Below are 22277 nucleotides of genomic sequence, written 5' to 3' on the forward strand. Positions count from 1 at the left end.
TGGCAGTCAAAATCTGATTTTTAACCCATGCAGACTAAAACGGGATGGCTGTTCTGTAGTCTGAACAGTCACAAAGCACAGAAATCCAATTTTTTTCTTTCAGACGGATTGAAACCACATACGGGAGGTAGCTTCATATCCGATATGGACAAGATGCTTCTCTGTCTGAACAGCTCAGATGGGTTTTGACTGTCCTTGATGTCACTCTTCACTGGATGACGCCTTCGTTTCCACAGCAACCTGTCAGATGGGTCAATAATGTTGCCCAATCTGAACAGGCCCAGATACGATATGTACACTTGCTAAAAATACTGTGAACAGTCAGCCATAAAAACCAGATTTGAGGAGGAATCCGATTGGAATCAGATTAGCCTGCAGTCTGAATGCAGCCAAAACGAAGCAGACCAAAAGGTCCTCAAAATCTAGATATGTGGTGATCTTAAGAAATTCAGGAAGAAATTACTTTAAAAGCCTTTGAGATCTAGCTTATTAGTTTCCAAAGAAATTTCTAGAACTTGGGACTATAGTTAACCACAGAGAGAGCCATGATCCACAAATGCCAGGAACATATAATAGTGGTAAACACTCACGGAGTAAAATCACTCCAATGACAACTCCCAAAGGTCACAAAAGACACCAGAACAAAATCCTCAACTGCAGGCCTCATTTGTCTCAGTCAGTGCTCATGATTCCACCATAACCGAGACACTGGTCAAAAATGGCTGCATGGCAGACTTCCAAATTCAATGCCGAGCCCCCCGACAATTGGAAGGTGTGTGCCCCATTACATCTGGCAGACAATTAACATCACATTTCAGAGGATGAACATCATACAGACATAAAAAATGGTGGTGCTAGTGCGGGAGTCTGAGGCAGTTCTGCTGCTTCAGGACCTGAAAGACCCATGAATTCAGCTGTCTGCCAAAAAATTCAAAAAGGATATAAAAATAAATAGATAGCCTTTAATGTCATTATACAGAGTGCAACGAGATTTAAAGCTTCACCATAACGTGAACAACATAAAACAAAAGTACAATAAGGCTGATATAAAAACACAGGTTACAGTGTAAACAGATTGCGAATAAAGTGAATAAGTGAGTAGCAGAAAGTGGTGAGGTCGTGGTAATCTAACAGTGCTTATATGACACTTTAACAGTGCAAATATGGCATATGCAATGCCCAGATTCTGCAGTACCCAGATTGAGACAGATGTCTGAGAACATATCACTTAATGAGATGTATGTGACAATGTTGTGGCATTAGCAATGGAATGACACATTGACATTTCAGTGCAAACTTGGAAAGAAACTGTCTTTCAGTCTGTTTGATTGGCTGGTAAGGCCCTGAAGCCAGAGGGCAACAGGTTGAAGAGGTGGAAGCAGGAGTGTGTTAAGTCTTTTATGATGCTCCTTGCCCAACAGTTAGTATAGGCTTGTATGTTTTGGGCAAAAAAAACTATACAACTTTTGTGCATGTTGTGTGAATCAGATAAGAAATGTAGGACAAGATACATTTTAAATTTGAACATTTTAGTGTTTTTGCCATGAGAAAAATAATATTCAGAAATCAATTTGTAGTTTTCAAATGTGTTTGTGTGCCATTGCGCTAAGCTGTGGGGATTTGCATTATAATACAGGAGCGCTTTTATTTCAATACAAAAACTCCAACACACACTGTATGTAAAATAGAACGCTGTCTTTGTAGTAGCCTAGTAGTAGTACGTCAACTATCCAGTATGCATGTGTACTGCCATTGTGCTCACCTTGCATGGAGAAAAAGTGTGAGCATGACAAATTTGGACTGAAAATGTTTTGAATGAGAAAAACAAAATAAGATCCTCAGCTCCCCTTGCTGTGAGTGACTTCCATTGCCCCGAGATACCACTGTGTCATTTGTGGGAAGCATTGCTTTGCATGGCATCCCCACAATTAAGTTGCAGTGCAGTGTTGTTGTTGTTGAGGGACCATGAGTCTAAGCATAAAGTACAATGTTGAGCAATGGTTTTGAACTATTGTGTCGTAAGTAGCACTACAGTAGATTCAGGTTGGGGGTTGAAGGAGCACACCATGTTTTTAAGTTTTTAAAATTCACTGACAAGAACAAACATTCTTCCATGCTGTATTGACTGTGTATACCAAAAGGTAAAGTAATGTGAAAAAAGAGGAGCGTGTTGCATAATCTCCCTCAGATATACAGTATACTGCAGATTGGTTTGGTGGGCGTCGAAATGGATTTTGAGTTATATAAGAGTAAAAAAAAAAAAAAAACGCAGCTGAAAAGGATGGAAGATGTACATATGAGTAAACAACAGCATGGCGCTGTTATTTTCCAATCATTTTCAAATCAGGCATGATTATTTACATGAAACATGAAGGTTTTAGACACTCATAACACATAAGTCATTAGTTATAGCACTGTTAACACCACCACGAGTCTTATCAAGTCTTACAGGTGAATTAACTCTCATTTTTTTGGGCAGCCCCGGAGGGCATAACATGCCGAGAACGCGCTGTACACTGTGATTAGTGTCCTCACCTATGTTTTTGACAAGGTTGAGGCCGATTGTCTTCGAGTAAGCTCCATTGGTCCGCATTCTGAAAAGAGAGAACAGCACACAGATAACTTGTTAAGACAAGCTGTCAAGCAGGTGGAAGAATATGTTCAGTATGTGTCCAATGATGTATAAAACGAAATGAGGACACCGTTATTTGCGTTTGACTTTTCATTAAGATTCACCCTACAGCAGCGATATTACAGAAGCCTATCAATCAATTTAATTTGAAATTGCTCTAAATATAGGAAGAAAAGAATCCATTTTTGCTTCTTGTTTATTTTACCTGTATGCTGTTCATTTATTTAAAGCAGGAGCCCACAAGCTTTAAATATTTGCCCGTCTCCCCTTTTTTCAGTGAAATTTAGTCAAACCTGTAGTTGAGGTTATCCCGGTCAACTCTACCAGCGCTCGGCATTCCCGAACTCATGGTCCTTCCAGTGTCGCGTACGGTGCAGGCTGCGGTTGTTTGCTCAGACAGCTTTCTAATGTCTCCACTTTGAATGCTGTGAGTTCGGTACGACAACGAGTCGAGAGCTGTTACGACTGTGTTGTGGTGGTAGGAGGCAGCAGATATGTCCACGTTCCCTCCTCCCACACTTCCTCTTTCCTTATTCACAGCATCCATGTTGTACAAAGAATAATATCTGCTGCTGGCCTCACCATTGCTTGGCAACGCAGGTCTGGAAAGAGGGAGATGTAGGGAAATCTGTGGCTTGCATTTCATAACACAAAAGCCACTTAAGAGTCATAACTAACCAAGTCAACCTTGGAACACAAATTCCAAAGCAGAGTGTGATCGTTATCCGTACATGTGTTGGTTTGTTTTCAAGCACGTGCTAGAAGTCGAGCCATATATACAAGCAATTGGTGGAATTTCACCTCGGCACAGCAATAATGGGTCACGGATTACACATAAACAGTTGTCGAGTATTTTGATTATTTTCTTTTTTTAATAGGTAGAAACCAAAAGTAATTGAGTAGTTGTCACTTTAACAATGAGAATAATCATAAAGGATACAACAGGCAATTTGTCATCTGATTGTAATGCCAAGCATCTCAATAGAAGCTCGAAAACAGAACTATACCGTAAGTTCACAGTGGAGTCAGAAATTTGTTGAAAAAAGTCATGGTTTTCGATCCATCCTTTCATCAAAACATTCTATATGCTGTTTTTCCTTTTTCTTTATCATATTACTTTTTACTACTTTTATTTATTTTTTAACTGTTATGCTTTGTTTCCTTTGGTTTTGAGCTGAGGTTATTTATAAGACAATGGTTAACCAGCAGAGGTGGGTAATAACACGTTACATTTATTTGAGAAAATGTACTTCTAATACTTTTTACTATTTCTTGAGTAGATTTGTGAAGAATAAATACTACTCTTACTCCACTACTTTGGGCTACGCTAGTCCTTACATTTTTCCTCTTTATTCTACAAATTAGATTTTACTTTATTTTTGCCAGTGATGCCGACAGTTATATTTTATTTAAAACTCCAAAACTTTGCTTAACGGCGGATTGCAAGCAACTATCAGGTACATACCCCTACCTACTGTTCAAGAGTGTGCAACACCCATCTGAAGGGGCGCTGCTCTCAATGTTGGTTTTTATTGGTCAATATCTTGTTCACCTGCCTAATCTTACATGTACAGTGATCCCTCGCTACTTCGCGCTTCAAACTTTACATCCCCAGTCCATCGCGAAATTTTTTTTTCAATTAAAACACAGTACAGATGAGGTGTGCCGAGCTGATCGCGCAGTCTAATGCTTGCACCCTCCCTCTCTCCCTCTCCCTGCTGTTTGTTCGTCAGAGAGTGAACTGGAGTTGCTTATTAAAGTAAACGATAATTGACAGACAGTTAAGCTTTGATCTTGCCAGAGACTCGACCTTCAAAGCGCGACACGCGTCAATCATTGTTTAACTTGTTAAACAGTTGCTGTGGCAACTCATTGTGTGTAAGGGAGCAGCTGGAGCGGATTTGAGTGGACAATCAATGAAGCATTTAATAAAGACAAGCATTTTTTCTTAAATACTATTTTTAAATGGATTGGGCGTGTACTTTTTTTCTTCTTTAAAAATAATTCTGTGGGACAGTAACATGTTTAAAACTTATCATAATTATTACATTTAGGGTGCTTAAAAAACATTTATTAAAATATATATTTGCATAAAAGTTTTTTTTTAAGTATGCTTTGGGGGAAAAGGCAATAAAAACATGTCTTATATGTATCGCTTTCCAATGATAGATCTGAATAAATGCAATGAACAATGAACATATATATTTGGGGGGGGCGCTACTTCACGGTTTTTTCACTTATCGCAGCGGTTTCTTGACCCCATTAACCGCGAAAAACGAAGGATAGGTACTGTATTGCTGTCTCTAGTCAATTATAGTATAGTCGCAAGGGGCTTATCGATTGTGCCGGAGGCATGAAAACTATCAATTCACAGTGAGAAAAAAAGAAAACAAACAAAAGTAACGTGTAATGCAGGTGACAATTTGAAAATTAGTGGAGCTAAAAGTACAGATACTGTACGTGCTATAAAATGTAGTGACGTAAAACTAAAAAGTACCACTTCATATTTATACTTAAGTACAGATACCAAAAATGTACTTAAGTACTGTAACAAAGTACTTTTAGTTTATTACATTCCACCACTGCCGATAAGACGTAACAATATAGTCACGTGACCACATACAAGCTTGCACGCCAGCCTCTTTAATCACGTGGCGTCTTTAAAGCACCATAAAAAAAATAACTACAGTATTTCCAGGGGTGAAAGTGGCTAGAATTTCTTACCAGAACTCCTCGACGTGAAGGTCGCCACGGAGCCAGAAATTTTATTTATTTATTTATTTCATTTTTGAAATGCAAAGAAAACTGTTTTATAACAGTTACTTCTATAACGCAAAAACTGATTATCATTCAAAATTGTATTTTTTCAATGATTTGCAAAATAAAAGTTAACAAAAACAGCAATAACCCCAACCTCCATCTCCTAATTTTTTCCCCCCTCATTTCCTCTCATACTAAATGGCAAATCTCAGTTTTAACTACTTAAGAACATATGACGTATATTAAAATTTAATGTAAACATTTCCATTCCTTTTTTTTTTTAAATAACAAAGATATAAGTACCATACATTCAGAAAAATAAGTACAAATGACTTATACTATGCAGAGTGAAATGAAATATATTTTGAAGATCGTGCAAAAATTGGCCCAAAAAATTTAAATCGTAAGGAAATGAATAAGTAGCCTAACATAAATGAACAAATATAAGTCCAAAGTGTACATTGACATCTAATATGTTCTGAACCTCTCCATCAGAGCAAATAAAACTAAATATGATAAATAATCCTCTTCAAGTCTTTCGTTGCTCTTAAAAATTTGATCCATTTTATGATGCATTGCCCTTTATTTGTCACATCAATTCAACTTTTTTTTTTTGCTGTTCCAGAAAACATCCAACGTTTGAACCAATCAGAGCTAACTACTGTATCTCTGCTCATCACATGTCAGTATGTCAGCTAATTGAACGGATAAATGAGTCTAGGCGTTTTGCTTTGCTGCGTGCATTCGCACATTGACGTGACTCATCGTCAGACTCAGATAACAGCAGCAGCTGGGGAAACCTCCATGCCGTCCGTGAAATAAAATAAATAATAAATATTGCTATAGCATTATGCTACACAAATGGATTATGCTACACGAGCAGATTATGCTACACAAGCACTTTATTATGATTGTTTGTAACACTTGTGTATGTAAATCTGACGTTGGTAGATTGTTTTCTTCTTGGAGATGAAATACATGTGTGGCAGCTTAGCATTTTTATTTTTTATTTTTTACGTAGCGTTTTGACAGTTGCCGTCATATTTTCGTAATCAAAGCACCATGTACCGGAACAGTATTCCGGCCCTGAATCTTATACCGGAACAGCATTCCGGCCCTGAATTTTATACCAAAACAGCATTCCGGCCCTGAATTTATACCGCAACTGCGTTCTGGCCCTGAATCTCTTACCGGAACTGCGTTCCTGACCGTTCTGGCCCACTTTCACCCCTGAGTATTTCACTCAAAAGCGCAGAGTTCAACCCGTCACCCAGTTTTTATTTGGCACCGATAGACCACGGACTACCGGACATATGATCGTTTTAACTTCAAGGTAATTTCACTAGAATGCACTTACAGTATTTGGGGAAGTGATGTTTCATTTCTGTCATTTTTTTCAAGACAGAATTCAATGATGTTTGTGTAGTACTTTTGGCCTTATATGGTCATTTAATAGGTTATAGTACAGTATAATATTAACAGTTCATTTCAGTTCAGTTCGGACTGAGGGGAAAAATGTTTACAAGATATCAGACATTGCAAGCCGTTACCTATTGCTTGAGTATTCTTTTCACCGAATACTTTTCTACATGTACTCGCGTAAATTTTATGAATGTCTACTTTTACTTTAGTAGTATTATTTTTTAAGTAATGCTACTCTTACTTGAGTAAAATTTTGGCTACTCTACCCACCTCTGTTAACCAGCTAAAAAGCAGCATTCATTGTCACTGTTGCACTAGAGCGTGTTTAGAGTCTAAAATAAACATTTTGTATTCGGAAATAAATTAATGTTTTTTTTTGTTTGTTTTTTTGAGTTCGTGTATGCTTTTAAGTTCCTGAAAACAAAATGGTAGCTTCACAAACAAGCACAAAAGACATCAGCAGCAGTAAAGTCGATTGCATGACTGTTTATGACAAAACATTATATTGTTTGTGCACACCTTTGCAGCTAATTCCAAATAATTCTAACAAATTCCAATGGAAGGTATTCAACAGTTCTACATCGGGATATTTTCCGCCTGTTTGCAATCTTTGTGATAATTTAAAGGAATGTGTGCTCTGTGTTCAAAAATATACACAACCGCATGCCTAGAAGGTACTTGTCCAAAAAGATATCTCAAAGACCATGGAGTTTGTGATGTGTAACTAAATGAGAATCATAACAGGAAGGTGGCTTTACAATATTGTAGCTACACAATTGATTATTATTATTATATATATATTTTTTTTTTTTTGCAGGATTTTTGTTTAAATGGAATGTTACACATACCGACAGAAATTGGGCCTGCTTATACTCCTTTCGGGCTCAATTTATGACACAACATGTAATTTTTAAAAAATTGGTTTTGCGGTGTTGGTTTTGTTAGTCAAGTTAAGTTAACTTACCGAGCAGCCGAGGACAGTTCCAATGATTTATGGGGTGAGGGAGTATTAGAATAAGAGTTTGTTGATGTGGTGTTGTCCACACCAGATCTGGGAGAACCTGCTGTGAAGAGGGGGGAAAAAGTTACACATAATCAAAAAGAGAGGGGAACAAACAGTTACTGACATGACAACGTGAAATAGCCTATTTTTTTTCTGGATGAATTGAGTTAGTGAGCAATGAAAATGACAGTGTTTCTTTAATTATGTAGCAATCAGATTAACTAAAAATATAATTGTTTTTTTAGATGCTACAATATGCGAAAAGAATTTGAAGGAAACAGGATCCATGAAGATTTTGATGAGTCCTCTTGCAAGTTAACTTCTAATAGGGTTTTCAACTGTTACTTGACAAAGGTAATTGTCCGGTATTCAGAAACAGTAACAGAAACAGAAAAGTTTGCGTCCCTTATTGAGCTTTCAAGGGAGGCGCTTTGTCCCTTACTATCATCAAACTCGGAAATAATGTCTTTTTTGTACAAGGAACGTATACTGGTACGGTGGTATGAAAAACTATGTGAACCTTTTGGAATTTCTCACATTTCTGCAAAAAATCACCATCAAATGTGATCTGATCTTTGTCAAAATCACACAGATTAAAACACAGAGTCTGCTTTATCTAAAGACACCCAAACATTTATAGGTTTTCATATTTAAATAAGGATAGTATGCAAACAATGACGGAAGGAGGAAAAATAAGTAGATGAACCATCACATTTAATATTTTGTGGGCCCCTCTTTGGAGGCAATAACTTCAACCAGACGCTTCCTGTAGCTGCAGATAAGTCTGGCACATCGATCAGGACAAATTTTGGCCCATTCTTCGCTACAAAACTGCTGTAGTCTAGTCAGATTCCTGGGATGTCTGGCATGAATCGCTGTCTTTAGGTCATGCCACAGCATCTCAACGGGGTTAACGTCTGGACTTTGACTTGGCAACTCCAGAACGTGTATTTTGTTCTTCTGAAAATATTCTGAAGTTGATTTAATTCTGTTTTGGATCATTGTCTTGTTGCAGCAGCCATCCTCTTTTTAACTTCAAATGTCTAACAGAGGGCCTCAGGTTTTCCTGCAAAACATCCTGATAAACTTTTGAATTCATTCTTCCTTTAATGATTACAAGTTGTCCAGGCCCTGAGGCAGCAAAACAGCACCAAATCATGATGCTCCCTCCACCTTGCTTCACAGTGGGGATTAGGTGTTGATGTTTGTGAGCTGTTCCATTTTTCCTCCACACATGATGTTGTGTGTTACTCCCAAACTATTCAACTTTGGTTTCATCAGTCCACAAAATATTTTGCCAAAACTTATGTGGAGCGTCCAAGTGCCTTTTTGCGAACATTAAACGAGCAACAATGTTTTTCATTTAGACAGCTGTGGCTTCCTTTGTGGAGTCCTCCCATGAACACCCTTCTTGGCTATAGTTTTATATATAGTTGATGTGTGCACAGAGATGTTGGACTGTGCCAGTGATTTCTGTAAGTCTTTAGCAGACACTATTTTGACTTTAGCAGGTTCTTTTTTACCTCTCTGAGTATTCTGCACTGAATTCTTGGCGTCATCTTTGGTGGACAGCGACTCCTTGGGAGAGAAGCAATAGTGCCAAACTCTCTCCATTTGAAGACAACCTCTCTGACTGTTGATTGATGAACATCCAGACTTTTAGAGAAGGCTTTGTATCCTTTCCGAGCTTTATACAAATCAACAATCCTTGATCACAGGTCTTCAGACAGCTCTTTTGGCCAAACCATGATGCACATTAGACCATACTTTTCATGAAGACATTTCATTCCAGGTGTGCGTTTTATAGTGGACAGGGCAGCTTTAAACCACTCATCAGTGATTGGGCACTTACCTGACTTAAAATGTTTGGTAAAAATTGGTTTCAATTGCTCTTTAAGTCTCTTTAGGGAGAGGATTTACTTACTTATTTTTCCCCCATCTGTCATTGTTTGCCTGCTATCCTCAATAAAATATGGAAACGTATGAATGTTTTTTTTTTTTTAGTTAAAGCAGACACTGTTTTTTCATCTGTGTGATTTTGACAAAGATCTGATTGTGGTCGTGATTTTATGCAGAAATGTGAGAAATTTCAAAAGGTTCAGATACTTTTTGATACCACTGTATGGTGCTTTACAAGAAGATCCCAATGAGCTGACGGAACAATGAAAATACGAAATCCCTCACTGGTCGAGGTACTGTTGCTAACAGAAGACAACATAAGAGTGTGGGAGGTTTGAGTGAAGCAAGCGTAAAAAGCATGTTCAAAATGATGAAAATTTGTTTTGTTGTTATTCTCTGTGTTCTTTACTTTCAGTAATAAAAATGTTCATTTGTTTTTTTGTTATTCTCTGTGTACTCTATTTTCAGTAATTGTATGATACTTTTTAGTGGGATATCCCCAATCCGATCACGTGATTGGAAATCGTGCCGATCTTGCCATTTTCAGAGAATCAGATGAAAAGGATAGGGTTTTTTATTTTATTTTATTTAATTTTTAAGGGCAAAAAAGTAACAAAATAATTGAGAATTGCAATGGCCAAATGAAACAAGAATATATACTTTTTAAGCTCCACAACACTCCAGGAAATAGTGGAAGAGGAAGTACTGTAAATAGCAAGGGTGTGGGTTGACATAGGGATGGTAGGGACAAAACACTAGCAACTTTTCAGGATGCTGAAATTGTCCTCACCAACTTTTAAGCAACCTTACCTGTATTATATAATGTGTTTAGTTATATAGGTCATTTAGGTTGTCTTCCCATATGAAGTAACGATATAATTGACCTAACCAAGATTAAGTAAATTATTTTCAGGCTTACATTTACCCCTTTTTCACTTGCTGAATGTGCCTGTCCATGTTTTTTCCCCCTCAAACGCACGTTTGATTGGCTGATGACTTGACACCCCCTCCTCCACGCACACTCTCAGAGTACAGAATTACGTTACATGTCAACATGCCGCCTCCTCCGCCCGCTTTGAAGACGAGGGATATTAGAAGTTTTTTTTCGGCCAGCAGCCGCTGTAAGTAATGTAAAAAGTCATTGTTGTGAAGGTGGGAAACGCACCACTAAGTTTGCTACTGAAAGTCCGACCTGCATCACAGTATTACTCCATTACCATTACCTTAAACTGTGTGAACTTGCTGAGTAGGAAGCTGCTTAGGAGAGGTGTCCTCCTGTATGTGTTTTCTACTATCTTAACGTTACATACACTGTGAAAAATATAGTGAACTCTGCTCAGCTGTATGAAATGTAGTGAACCAAGGTTTACCCCCTTCTTCCCAGTTTTCATCTTTATTTTGCTTATGTCGTCGTAAAGCAGCCCAAAGGAGCATTCATTTTTTTATTGAGTTCGGCTGCGCTAGTGGACAAAAGCAGTAGTTTTTCCAGAAGGAAGGCTCCATTTGTTTTTGGTGTTATTTCCAAACTAAGAATTTTTTTTTTTGTTATACTAGTATTTAATTTATTTAGACAGACAATTTTGAGTGGTCTTAAGACAAAAGTTTTTTTTTCCCATTTTGCATTCCTGGATACTTAAGAGATGATGAACAAGTTTGTATTTCTTGTGTATGTTAATATAATTTGTGTTCAAATAATGCTATTTAAATTTGCTAATAAAATCCAGACATTTATTCTGGAAGTTTTAAAAATGTTTCTTTAGTAGTTTTTGAAAACAAAGGTTTGAATCATACAGTGGATCACCTGAACAAATGCATATGCATTTCAAAAACCCACCTCCTTAAAAGTGACACAAAAAAAAAAAAAAACTTCCCTCGCTTTCAGTGTAAAAACTCAGGTTTCTTGAAATAAGAAATATAGCTGAAAAGACTTATTTCAAGCAAAAAAGTTTGTACATTTAATCTAAAAAAAAATGTCAGAAAAGTTCTTATTTCAAAGATATTGTTTAAAACATTATTTGAACGCATTATTTTTCTTGATTTAGTTGAAAAATGGCCGACTTTTAGCTTAATAAGAACCAATGGTAATATTTATTAAAGTAAGTGGAAGAATCTGATGCATTAATACGTAATCTGTTAACTAGCCTTTAAAACTCAAAACAAGATGAAGAAAATTATTCCACTAGATTTAAGAGAAAATACGTATCAGATTAAGACGTTATACTGTAAATTTGCAGTGCGACAGTATAAGTCAATACAGATTTATTTTGCATTAATCATTGAACTTCATTAATCATTTAATTAAGTTCGTATTGGTGAGAAATGTAGCCCTGACCGCCGTTAGCCCAATCTGTTTGGTCTTATTAATGTCCCGCCCCCAGCAAAAAGTGTACATGTGTGTTATGCTGTTATATCGTCCCTACCAAATTGAGACCAAACCTACAGCCGTGGTAAATAGTACAGTATTTGAACATGTTTGAAACTTTTGTTCAAATTAAAAGAAACAATTTTTTTTCCCAGTAGCGGATCGGGACTTGGTATCAGCAGATTTTCAAAACAAGGTGATCGGAACATCCCTAATACTTTTTGTGTTCTGTCAAATTCATAATATTTGAAGTGATCATTTGCAAAAAATGTTATTGCTGAGGGGAATTTGAACACACCTCAATTGAGAGTTTGTTTGTACTTTTAAAACAAGTACAGTATTTAAAAAAAAAAAAAAAAACACCAAAAACACCCACCCACCCAAACATATACATAAAGGCTTAGGATCTTAAGTGTTAAATTATACCATTTAAAATTTAGCAGTACAGATTTAATTCTATTATATTTTGTATTAAGAATACATTGCTGATAATTATTGTTTTTACATGTGCTTATATAACTCAAATATGTACCTAATTCATTTAGTTTTGATTAAAATTATTATAATATTATAGTCATAACCAAATAATAAAAATTAAAAAATCACTTTTTACAGACAAAAAAATTATTAAAGGGTGACGGTTATCGGGCCGGCCGGTTCTACCAATTACAGGGAGTTGGCAACCCTAGCTGCCAACAAAGAGGATATGTGATAGATGGATTGATTCAAACAAACAAAAAAAACTTCAAGAAAGGCAGGATTTGTTCATGATACCAAACATAGGCCAACCGTACAACCCAATCTGTCAAATTCGGTTGAGGTAATGTAATGACTTAGATGTTCTTATGAGCATCTAATTAAATAGTAAACTCTACAAAAATATTGTCTGACAGTTTTTTTGGGCCTGCAACAAAAACTAAATGAATTGGCCTCATTCTTTTAATACCTTTGGAGGGGAGTCATTGTGGGAGCGAGGTCAGTCAACATGAACTTGCTGCGTGTCACCTAGAACTGTAAGTGATTTCACTGCACGCTCCAACCTGAATATTGTTCCACCACAACAGATGTTTTCTCCAGGAATGCAAAGAATCAGGACATTTTACCAGTCGGTCTACTAACTGACAACAATTATGCAACAAGTCTGTTTGATAATACTTAGCAACAATTCTGTGTGATATTACTTAATACTTGTTGTGCACACATACATATATACTGTGTATCTGTATCTATATATTTATATATATACACACAGGGGTAGACTGGAACCAAAAAATGGCCCTGACATTTCTCTCCTTGTATGTATCTAAAAGTGCTGTCAGTTTAACGCATTATTGACTGGACAATATATAACGCTTTCCTCTATCACATACCTGTCAACCTTGGCCAAACGTAGCCCTTATGAAACATTGTTTTTTCCCCCCGTAAAACCCGTAAAAAAGAAAACCCGGGCGGGAGTGGTGCCAGTGTAGCGTAGCCTGTAAAGTGTTCTCCCGTACGATGTTTACTATGCGCTGTATCTGTTAAAAAGACTGTGAAACTCCCGTACAAAATACAGGCTGGTGGGGAAAAAAATTGCAACTATGAACATAATGGTACTGTACTCAATTGATTAGCCATGCACATTTTTTTAATGTCCCAGAATTACAAGTTTTTATTGCCACTTTAGTGACAGCACCTGTCGACGTACTCATTTTTGCTGACGCTATAAAGTGTTTTGTGTGAATAAAAACATGCCAGTTATTCTTCCAAATTTTGCTGCATCAACCAGTAGGCTTTTCTGCCGCATCTCTGCACCTCCAACTCATTAATTTCCATCTCAGTTGTCCTGTGGGATGACCGGAGCAATGAGATATTTTATTGGACTAACAAAAATTGGACCAACGAATGGGCCGCGAGCCACAGCTAAGAAACTTTTTTTTTTTTCATTATTACTAAACAGTCACCGGCCCACAAGTGTGTGTTGGCCCACCAGGAAGTGCCTGGTATGCCTGATGGCCAGTCCACCTCTGTATACATATACAGTGATCCCTCGTTTTTCGCAGTTAATGGGGACCAGAACCCACCGTGATAAGTGAAAAACCGCGAAGTAGCACCCCCCTGCCAAAAAAATATATTTTTTGTGTGTTCACGGTATTTATTCAGATTTAACATAGGAAAGATATACATATAATATATAATTAAAAAAAAACTTTTATGCTAATATGTGTATATATATATATATATATATACACATACATATATTAATAGCTGTAATAAATTCAATTAATTTTTTTAGACTAAAATAAGCGATTTGAACAAAGTATATGACAAACTTTTCTCACAAACATGAACACAGTCTCCCCATTTATAGACAGGTTTCCGAAGTACTTCCGCATTTCTGCTCGCGACTTCCATCTTACACTTTTTCCTAACCAAAATAAAAGAGGAGCTGGAGTGGTGTTACTCATCAAAATCCCTCAGAAAAGACAATTTGGAAATGCCGCATCCATCTGCCATCATCACGACATGACAACATGAAGAAATGGCTAAGAGTCGCCGCAACCAAAATAGATTTGTATTTTATTGATTTAATGGCAGTGGACGGAAACGCACTACGGACCTGAAAAGCTTCGAAGCATCCAGTTGAATGTGTTCTAATTAGGGCTGTCAAAATTATCGCGTTAACGCGCGGTAATTAATTTTTTAAATTAATCACGTTAAAATATTTGACGCAATTAACGCACATGTCCCGCTCAGACAGTATTCTGCCTTTTGGTAAGTTTTACAGCAAGGCTTTTTGTGCTGTCTAACAGCGAACTCTTGTGGTCGCTTTGCGACATGGTTTATTGTTTTCTTGCTAGTTCAATATGGCTGCACGACGTCTCGGGCTGACGCCTACGTTGTAATGTTGTGCTTATATGATCCTTGGACAAGATTTGTGCGTAAGTATGGTTGTTCTAAAAAATGTACATATTATGTTAGTAAGCGAAATGTTATATTTTTTGTATGAGACGCTTTTTGTTTATGTTTAGTGAACCTGTATAACGTGCTAAGCTAATGTTGTTGCTAATGCAATGCTTGTGTACTTTTTTTGTTGTTGTTTTACGACGGTCTAAAGAGGACAATGGTTTGAGGCTATTTTATTAATAATTCAGATGAAAAAGGAAGAAGTCTGATTATTAAGGCGTTGTTCACTAGCTGTCTAGCTTTGGAAAAAGTAGACGCTTCGGAGTGAGGACAGCATAGACAGATTTAAATGACAGTAGAGTGAAATGCCCACTAAAGTCCTTATGTACCGTATGTTGAATGTATATATCCATCTTGTGTCTTATCTTTCCATTCCAACAATTTATTTTACAGAATATATATATAATTTACAGAAAAATATGGCATATTTTATAGATGGTTTGAATTGCAATTAATTGCGATTAATTACGATTAATTAATTTTTAAGCTGTAATTAACTCAATTAAAAATTTTAATCGTTTGACAGCCCTAGTTCTAATACATGAATATGGGAATTTTGTGTTCATGAAGGGAGATGTGGAACCAAGACAAGGCCACCACAAAGCAATAACAGGTACAATTATGTTCAATTTGACTACAATTCTGTGTGTTGCATCACAGTCGTGTGACTGTCCCACTTGTGAATACTTAAATACTTGTGAATTCGCCTCATTTTGGTCACTCAAGTGGCCTGTATATCAATCTACACCCCATATTAACACAGGCTGCACAGATTGTTAGAATTTTGTCCATGAACAATCAGCTGTTGAAAACATTCCAGTTCCAAGCATATATATAGGCGCTTCCAGGAGTTCACACAACCAAGCACAGCACAGAAAGTCCCGGAGTGTCATCTACGTCGTGCCGAATCAATTTTTGGAGAATCTGTGGGCCCCTCTGGTTTTATTTGGTAGTTTAAAACTTTGTATACTTCAACCGCAATTCATAGTTTTCTGTCTAAACCGGAAGTCCATAGCAGAAAATGTCAAAGATGGTGCCGCCCATGTTTCGCTCAGGAAACTTGTCTATATATAAGATTGTACTGCTTCATTATTATTATTTTTTAGTTTGGCCATCATACTCAGTGTATTGAAGAAAAAAACATGTTGTTTAATAGCAGCAGAATACTCCTTAAAAATTACCAGAGAAACTATCCCTTCACCTTTTAGGATGTGTCATCAGTGCATTTCAAAACAAATGTTTGACTTATTGTCACAGATGTAAGGCAAAATTAAGAAACCATTTTTCATTGCATAAATGTGTCCAATTTAAGTGTTTATACTTTTTCATTCTCACTAGGAACATATTTATGCAGTCGCCCAAGCAGCAAATCCCAATAAAATACTGAATATAAATACAAGTTATCAAGTTTGCATATTGTATTTTTGGTTTAATGTCGAGTGAAAGTCCACACAGAAATGATCTGATTACCAGCACTCCCACTTTTCTATGTGTCCTGCAAAATCAACAAGCTTATCAACGGATCTCTGACAATGCATTTTGACAGGCCTCGGTACTTTTATGACTTTTTACTGCCGTAATGCAAGCCTGTCTCGTTGTGTATTATCACATTATAACCCCTTGTAGGCATGTTCAATGCAGGGGCAAAGTCCAAATCCAAGCACTTTGGTGTGGCTCAAGGAAAATTGTTAATTCCTGTTGAGAACAATGGTTTCTTTACAGTAAAACATGAAGCGGCTTCCATCATTCACGGTTGTTGAGTGTGTGAATAAAAAGCGAGCTCAAGTTAAACATTTTATTCCTAACTATTTTGCGGAGTCTGATGAGTTGACACGTAACACTTAGGTATATGCGTACAATTGTGTTATTTTAACCTAACAGGTTACTCAGGTTTCAGGGCAAACCTTTGTTCCACTTTTAGTACAGTCTGATTGTACAGTATTTGCCAATTTGACAGTGGCACAGAACAATCTAATATTGCATCTGAAGTTAAGCATTCAGTAAAGCAGATGGAAAACTGCTACATCTACTACGAAGGCGATGTTCACACATAAACTGGCCTAAATCCCCTGGGGGAACTCAGAAACTTAAATAAACAACAGCAAATGACTTTGTTATGCATTCACTCTCCTCTATTACTACAGTATATAATGCTACTTTGCAACTACAGAACCTGTCAAAAGTAGGGGTGGGAACCTCTTGATGCAATACAAAGCTCATGATAAAAATGATCTCACGACAATTATCGATTCATTGGTCAGGAAATCATTTTAGGATATGCTACAAAGCAACTAAAAAACCATAGACTTCATAATGTATTGACGAGACACGGGGCCGATAAATAGGGGGCCTGCATTGTTGGCGAGTCCGTCAAAGCTGACCGAGTGGAATCACAGACAAAGAGCTTTTTTAGTTGAAAATTCTTGTTAATAAATGCTTAAATCATTGAATTCTTTAGAGATATGGACGCAAATCAATCAATTCTTGGTTAAAAGCAAAAAAAAAAAAAAAGGTGCAGTTAGCATTTATTTTTCGTAAATATGTCAAAGTACAATGCTAATCTTTTAGTTTATTTCGCGAGCGGCCGCCTTTTGTAAAAACAGCTTTTCCGGTAAAATTTTTTGTGAATAAATGCTTAAATCCCCAAATTCTTTATAGATATGGATGTAAAACAGTCTCGATTCCTGGTTAAAAGCAAAAAACCGTGCAGTTAGCATTTATTGTACGTAAATATTGCTAACTATGATGCCAATACAGTAGCGGCTAATTTCTTACTTCTACATTTTCAACAGAAATATGCCGTTAGATCGCTGTGTGCTTTGTTTATGAATAGCTCCTCTTGATGTGGGCGGCCCCTACTTTAAGAGGAGGCGCAGTGCATGACCGATCTGAGTCTATGGAAAAACATCCTGCTGCAAGTTTGTCACTTGTAGGCGTCCAGTCTATTTGAACTGGGAGGGTGGCAGCGAATGAACCCCTCCCACTTCTAAACAGGCCCTTCCCACTTCTATGGCCGTCAGTGGCAGCCAATGCCAGGCAACGAGGTAATTTTGGACCATTTTAGGTTTCATTTCAGGTGACTGATTTTCAGTCACTTCCTTGTTTTTTGGGGCACTTCCTGTTGATTTTGGTTTGCAGAGCAGGTCGTGACCCGGGAATCTCACAAATGAATAGGCAGTGATTCTAACTCAGCAGGAAGTGAACTTTAAATTCCCCAAAATGAACAGAAAGTGACCTGTACATGACCCGAAAATCAGAAAGAGTGACTGAATGCTCTGGTTTCGAATGAACAAAAGTTAATTCGCATTTCCCAGTCTTAATGGATTGGGTGTTGAGTGCCGTCAATTGCAGCCATAGAGACACTATTATCAAGGAAGATTTTGGTAGCAACTTGTTGGTTCCTTTTGTTTTTAAACCATAAAATTCATAATGCATTGACGTGACACATTCCCTATTCACTGCGTCACGCCTTCCCGAGTCGGGCCATCCTACACTCCGCTTCATTTATTAGCAGTCGGTCACATGCAGTGACCTAACGTACGAAAGCTGTACTGCATACACACAGGAAGGATTGTCTCAGGAGTGATTTGTTCAAGGATTCAAGATACTTATTATATTTATCGTACGAAGCATGCATTTTGAAACGTTGTGAAAAAATCAATGGGAGAAATTAACCACTACAGCATGGGCAATATACTCAGCAATAGTTTGCAGTATTTACATAAAATAAATGCTAGCTGTACGTTATTTATTTTTTGGGGCTTCTAACCAAGAATCGAGACTGTTTTACGTCCATATCTATAAAGAATTCAGGGGTTTAAACATGTATTCACATGAGTTTTCAACGGAAAAAGCTCTTTGTTTACATATAGCGGCCGCTAAATTCCTACTGACTAGCCTCAAAGTACGCAATATTTATGTAAAATAAATGCTACCGGCACATTTGTTTTTGTTTTGCTTTTAACCAAGATTCGAGACTGTTTTACGTCCATTTCTATAAAGAATTCAGGGATTTATGCATTTATTAACAAGAATTTTCAACAGAAAATGCTCTTTGTTTACATATGGCGGCCACTAATTTCCTGACTGACTAGCCTCATAGTTGGCAATATTTACGTAAAATGAATGCAACCTACATGTTTTTTTGCTTTTAACCAAGAATCAAGACTGTTTTACGTTCATATCTATAAAGAATTCAGGGATTTAAGCATTTATTCAAAATAATTTTCAACGGACAAAGGTCTTTGTCTGTGTTTCCACTCGGTCAGCTTTGACGGAGATAGGCCCCGCGCCCCGTCAATACATTATGAAGTATATGTTTAAACATTGACACCTTTTTAAAACGGTATCTCGATTCTTGGCATGAGCATATTGATAACCTTTTGGGATGCAACGTATCACGTTATATCACCATTTCGATATTTTGTCACACCCCTAGTCAAAAGCCAGAGGTACTTTAAAGTTCAATTTTGTGACATGTTTGAATGATTTAGTTCTAGCAAGAAAAGGTCCACACACAGAATGTTGAATTTTGCTGCAGTGTTCCATACTTGTGCAATATTTGTAGTTTTAGGCGTTGTCATAAAAACTTTCTAATATTACGTTGCTAATCCTGATGTATTAGGGACCGCTGGCGGTTACATGGACCACATTTTGAGAAACACTGGCTGCTATAATGTATTAAGACTCTAAATCTAGATCACTCGATGTTTTCTTACTTTCAGAGTTTTCAGAGGCAGCCATTCTCTTCCTCCTCATTGAGCGGTAAAAACGTGAGTTTCTGCGAATAGGCTCTCTGCTCAAGCCCACCCTGGAATCATCATCATCATCATCATAGTCCTCCTCGTGGGTGGGTAGAGCTGCAGTGGTCGCATGCTTGTCAGGGCTTTCCTGGGGTTTAGTCCCCCACTTGCCCCGAAACAGAGCGGCCACAGACATCATGAATGTACAGTTTCACAAATTTCAAGTTTGCTCAGGAAATTCAGTAAGACTTGGAAAAAAGTGCATGAAAATAATCCATCCTAATCAGCCAGAATCCAGAAGAAAATCCATCCTGAGAAATGTTTGGTTTCCCTGAATATATTCTCGTATAAATCCCAAGCACAGCAGTGAATTGTAGAGTAAGCAACAAAACAAAAAGTAAATGTTGCTCCAATATGCCTGTCTGTTCGCTACGCTGGCAGCCAGTGAGACTGGAGTGCTTTGCTTATTTCTACCTAAGCTGTAATTATTGCATTTATGACTCGCTCGCCCTCTCCTGCTCTTTGTCCCTCCTCTGTTTGGCTCCGTCCCTCTCACTACACCACCCTTTAACACGCTGACATTCCTAAAGTCAACCTGGTCTGCCTGCCTACTTCTCTGCCCTAAAATGCACTGTTGCCGAACCAGAAAAGTCAACCGCTGGCAGATTACAGTAGAATGTGGCTTTACATTTTCGATTCTCTCCTCTCTCTCCCCAGAAAAGTAAAATTACACACCAAAAGCAAAGGAAGAAATTACTAAAATAACTGCTAGCTGGTAGTGTAAGTGATTTCCCTTGTGTGAAAATGTGGGCTGAGAACTACAAGTAATGTTCCTGATCCTTTTTCCCCGTGGTCAGCAAACAGCAAGAGTTAAAAGCGAGAGTCAGAGTGTATGTGCCCTTTCCTAGTCCCTTTACCCTCTTTAGCTGCCATTGACGGCAATATATGTCAAATCCATTTGGACTGTGACGGCTAGTAATGCTAGCCTGTCAATGGCCCCGAAGCATGATTTTCATTGACGGGATGGATGTCTATCGCCTTCAATGGTAGTTAATGCAGGGCTTCCGCGGGTCTTTAAAAAGTCTTACATTTAAAATCCGGATAATCAAGGTCTTAAATTTTACTAAATTTAATGGAAAATTGCAGTTTAATGCCTGGGAAATCACTGTCGTTTTGCCGTAAAACTTTTAATGGTGTGTATTTGTTTTATTAATGGCCGTGCACTAAATAGGAAAGTTTGGGATTAATATATGTTATGTTGTCCACAACCTCGGCGTACGTCAGCAACAGCAGAATCTTCCATTAGAATAGTGTTAGCTCACTGGCTGCCATTGAAGGCTCTAGACGATGGCACAGAGAAACCATAGCATTCACAGCCTTTTGGAGGCATTTACAGGTAACTTCCTGTTCCTTCCTGTGGATTTTGAGTCACTTCCTATTTGTCTGGGGACATTCTTGAGTCATTTCCTTTTCAGTAACCCAAAATCTACATGAAGTGACATGGAAATGCGACAAAATCAACAGGAAGTTAACCGTAAATGCCACAACGAGAAAGGGAATTGGCCAAACATCAACAGGAAATGACGTGAAATGCCCCAAAATTGCGTGGAATTGGCTGCCACTGACTGCCATAGACGTCCAATCCATCTAAAGTTGGAAGGACGACAGCAAATGAACCCTCCCACTTTCAACGGATTGGACGTCTAGTAATGATAAACTCCTTCCAATTCACAGCAGATGGATGAAAAGAGCTTGTTTTTCTATTTATTAGTGTTGTAAAATATCCCAGAATGATTGCCTGACCCATGCATTGATAATTGTTGTATCGACATTGACATCTTCAAAAGCTTTAAAATAATTCATTAATTTATTTATTCATCTATGTTTATTCATCTATCTATTGTCCTTCTAAAAAAATTAGCATATTGTGATAAAGTTCATTATTTTCTGTAATTTACTGATAAACCTTACTTTCATATATTTTAGATTCATTACACAAAACTGAAGTAGTCCAAGCCTTTTATTGTTTTAATATTGATGATTTTGGCAAAAAAGTCAAGAAAAATTAAAAATCCCTATATCAAAAAATTAGCATATCATGAAAAGATACACTAAAGAAGCAACTAACCTAATCATCTGAATCAACGAATTAACTCAAAACCCCTGAGGCTTTTACGAACTCCCGGCCTGGTTCATTACTCAAAACCTCAATCATGGGCAAGACTGCCGACCTGACTGCTGTCCAGAAGGCCTCATCATTGACACCCTCAAGCAAAAGGCTAAGACACAGAAAGAAATTTCTGAGCGAATAGGCTGTTCCCAGAGTGCTGTATCAAGGCACCTCAGTCGGAAGTCTATGGTTAGGAAAAAGTGTGGCAGGAAATGCTGCACAACCAGAAGAGGTGACCGCACCCTAAGAAAGATTGTGGAGAAGGGCCGATTCCTGACCTTGGGGGACCTGCAGAAACAGTGGACCGAGTCTGGAGTAGAAACATCCAGAGCCACTGTGCA

General features: G+C 37.6%; 1 protein-coding gene across 2 annotated transcripts in view; it reads right to left on the reverse strand.

The window, feature by feature from the left end:
* The window catches only part of ngef (neuronal guanine nucleotide exchange factor), a 62798-nt gene extending 42508 nt beyond the window's left edge, over window positions 1–20290 (reverse strand). Inside the window, exons 1-4 of one of the 2 annotated variants that reach the window (XM_057838664.1) lie at window positions 19743–20290; window positions 7779–7875; window positions 2926–3234; window positions 2536–2594 (exon numbers count right to left, since the gene is read on the reverse strand). In XM_057838664.1, the coding sequence (XP_057694647.1) occupies window positions 2536–2594; window positions 2926–3234; window positions 7779–7875; window positions 19743–19965 (688 nt within the window). In that variant the 5' untranslated portion in view covers window positions 19966–20290. Of the gene's footprint in view, window positions 1–2535; window positions 2595–2925; window positions 3235–7778; window positions 7879–19742 lie in introns of both variants that reach the window. The other variant, XM_057838663.1, reaches the window with a different exon arrangement.
* Window positions 20291–22277: the final 1987 nt, after the last annotated feature.

The sequence above is a fragment of the Corythoichthys intestinalis genome, chromosome 6, assembly GCF_030265065.1.
Source record: "Corythoichthys intestinalis isolate RoL2023-P3 chromosome 6, ASM3026506v1, whole genome shotgun sequence".
In the NCBI taxonomy this organism is placed as follows: Eukaryota; Metazoa; Chordata; class Actinopteri; order Syngnathiformes; family Syngnathidae; genus Corythoichthys; species Corythoichthys intestinalis.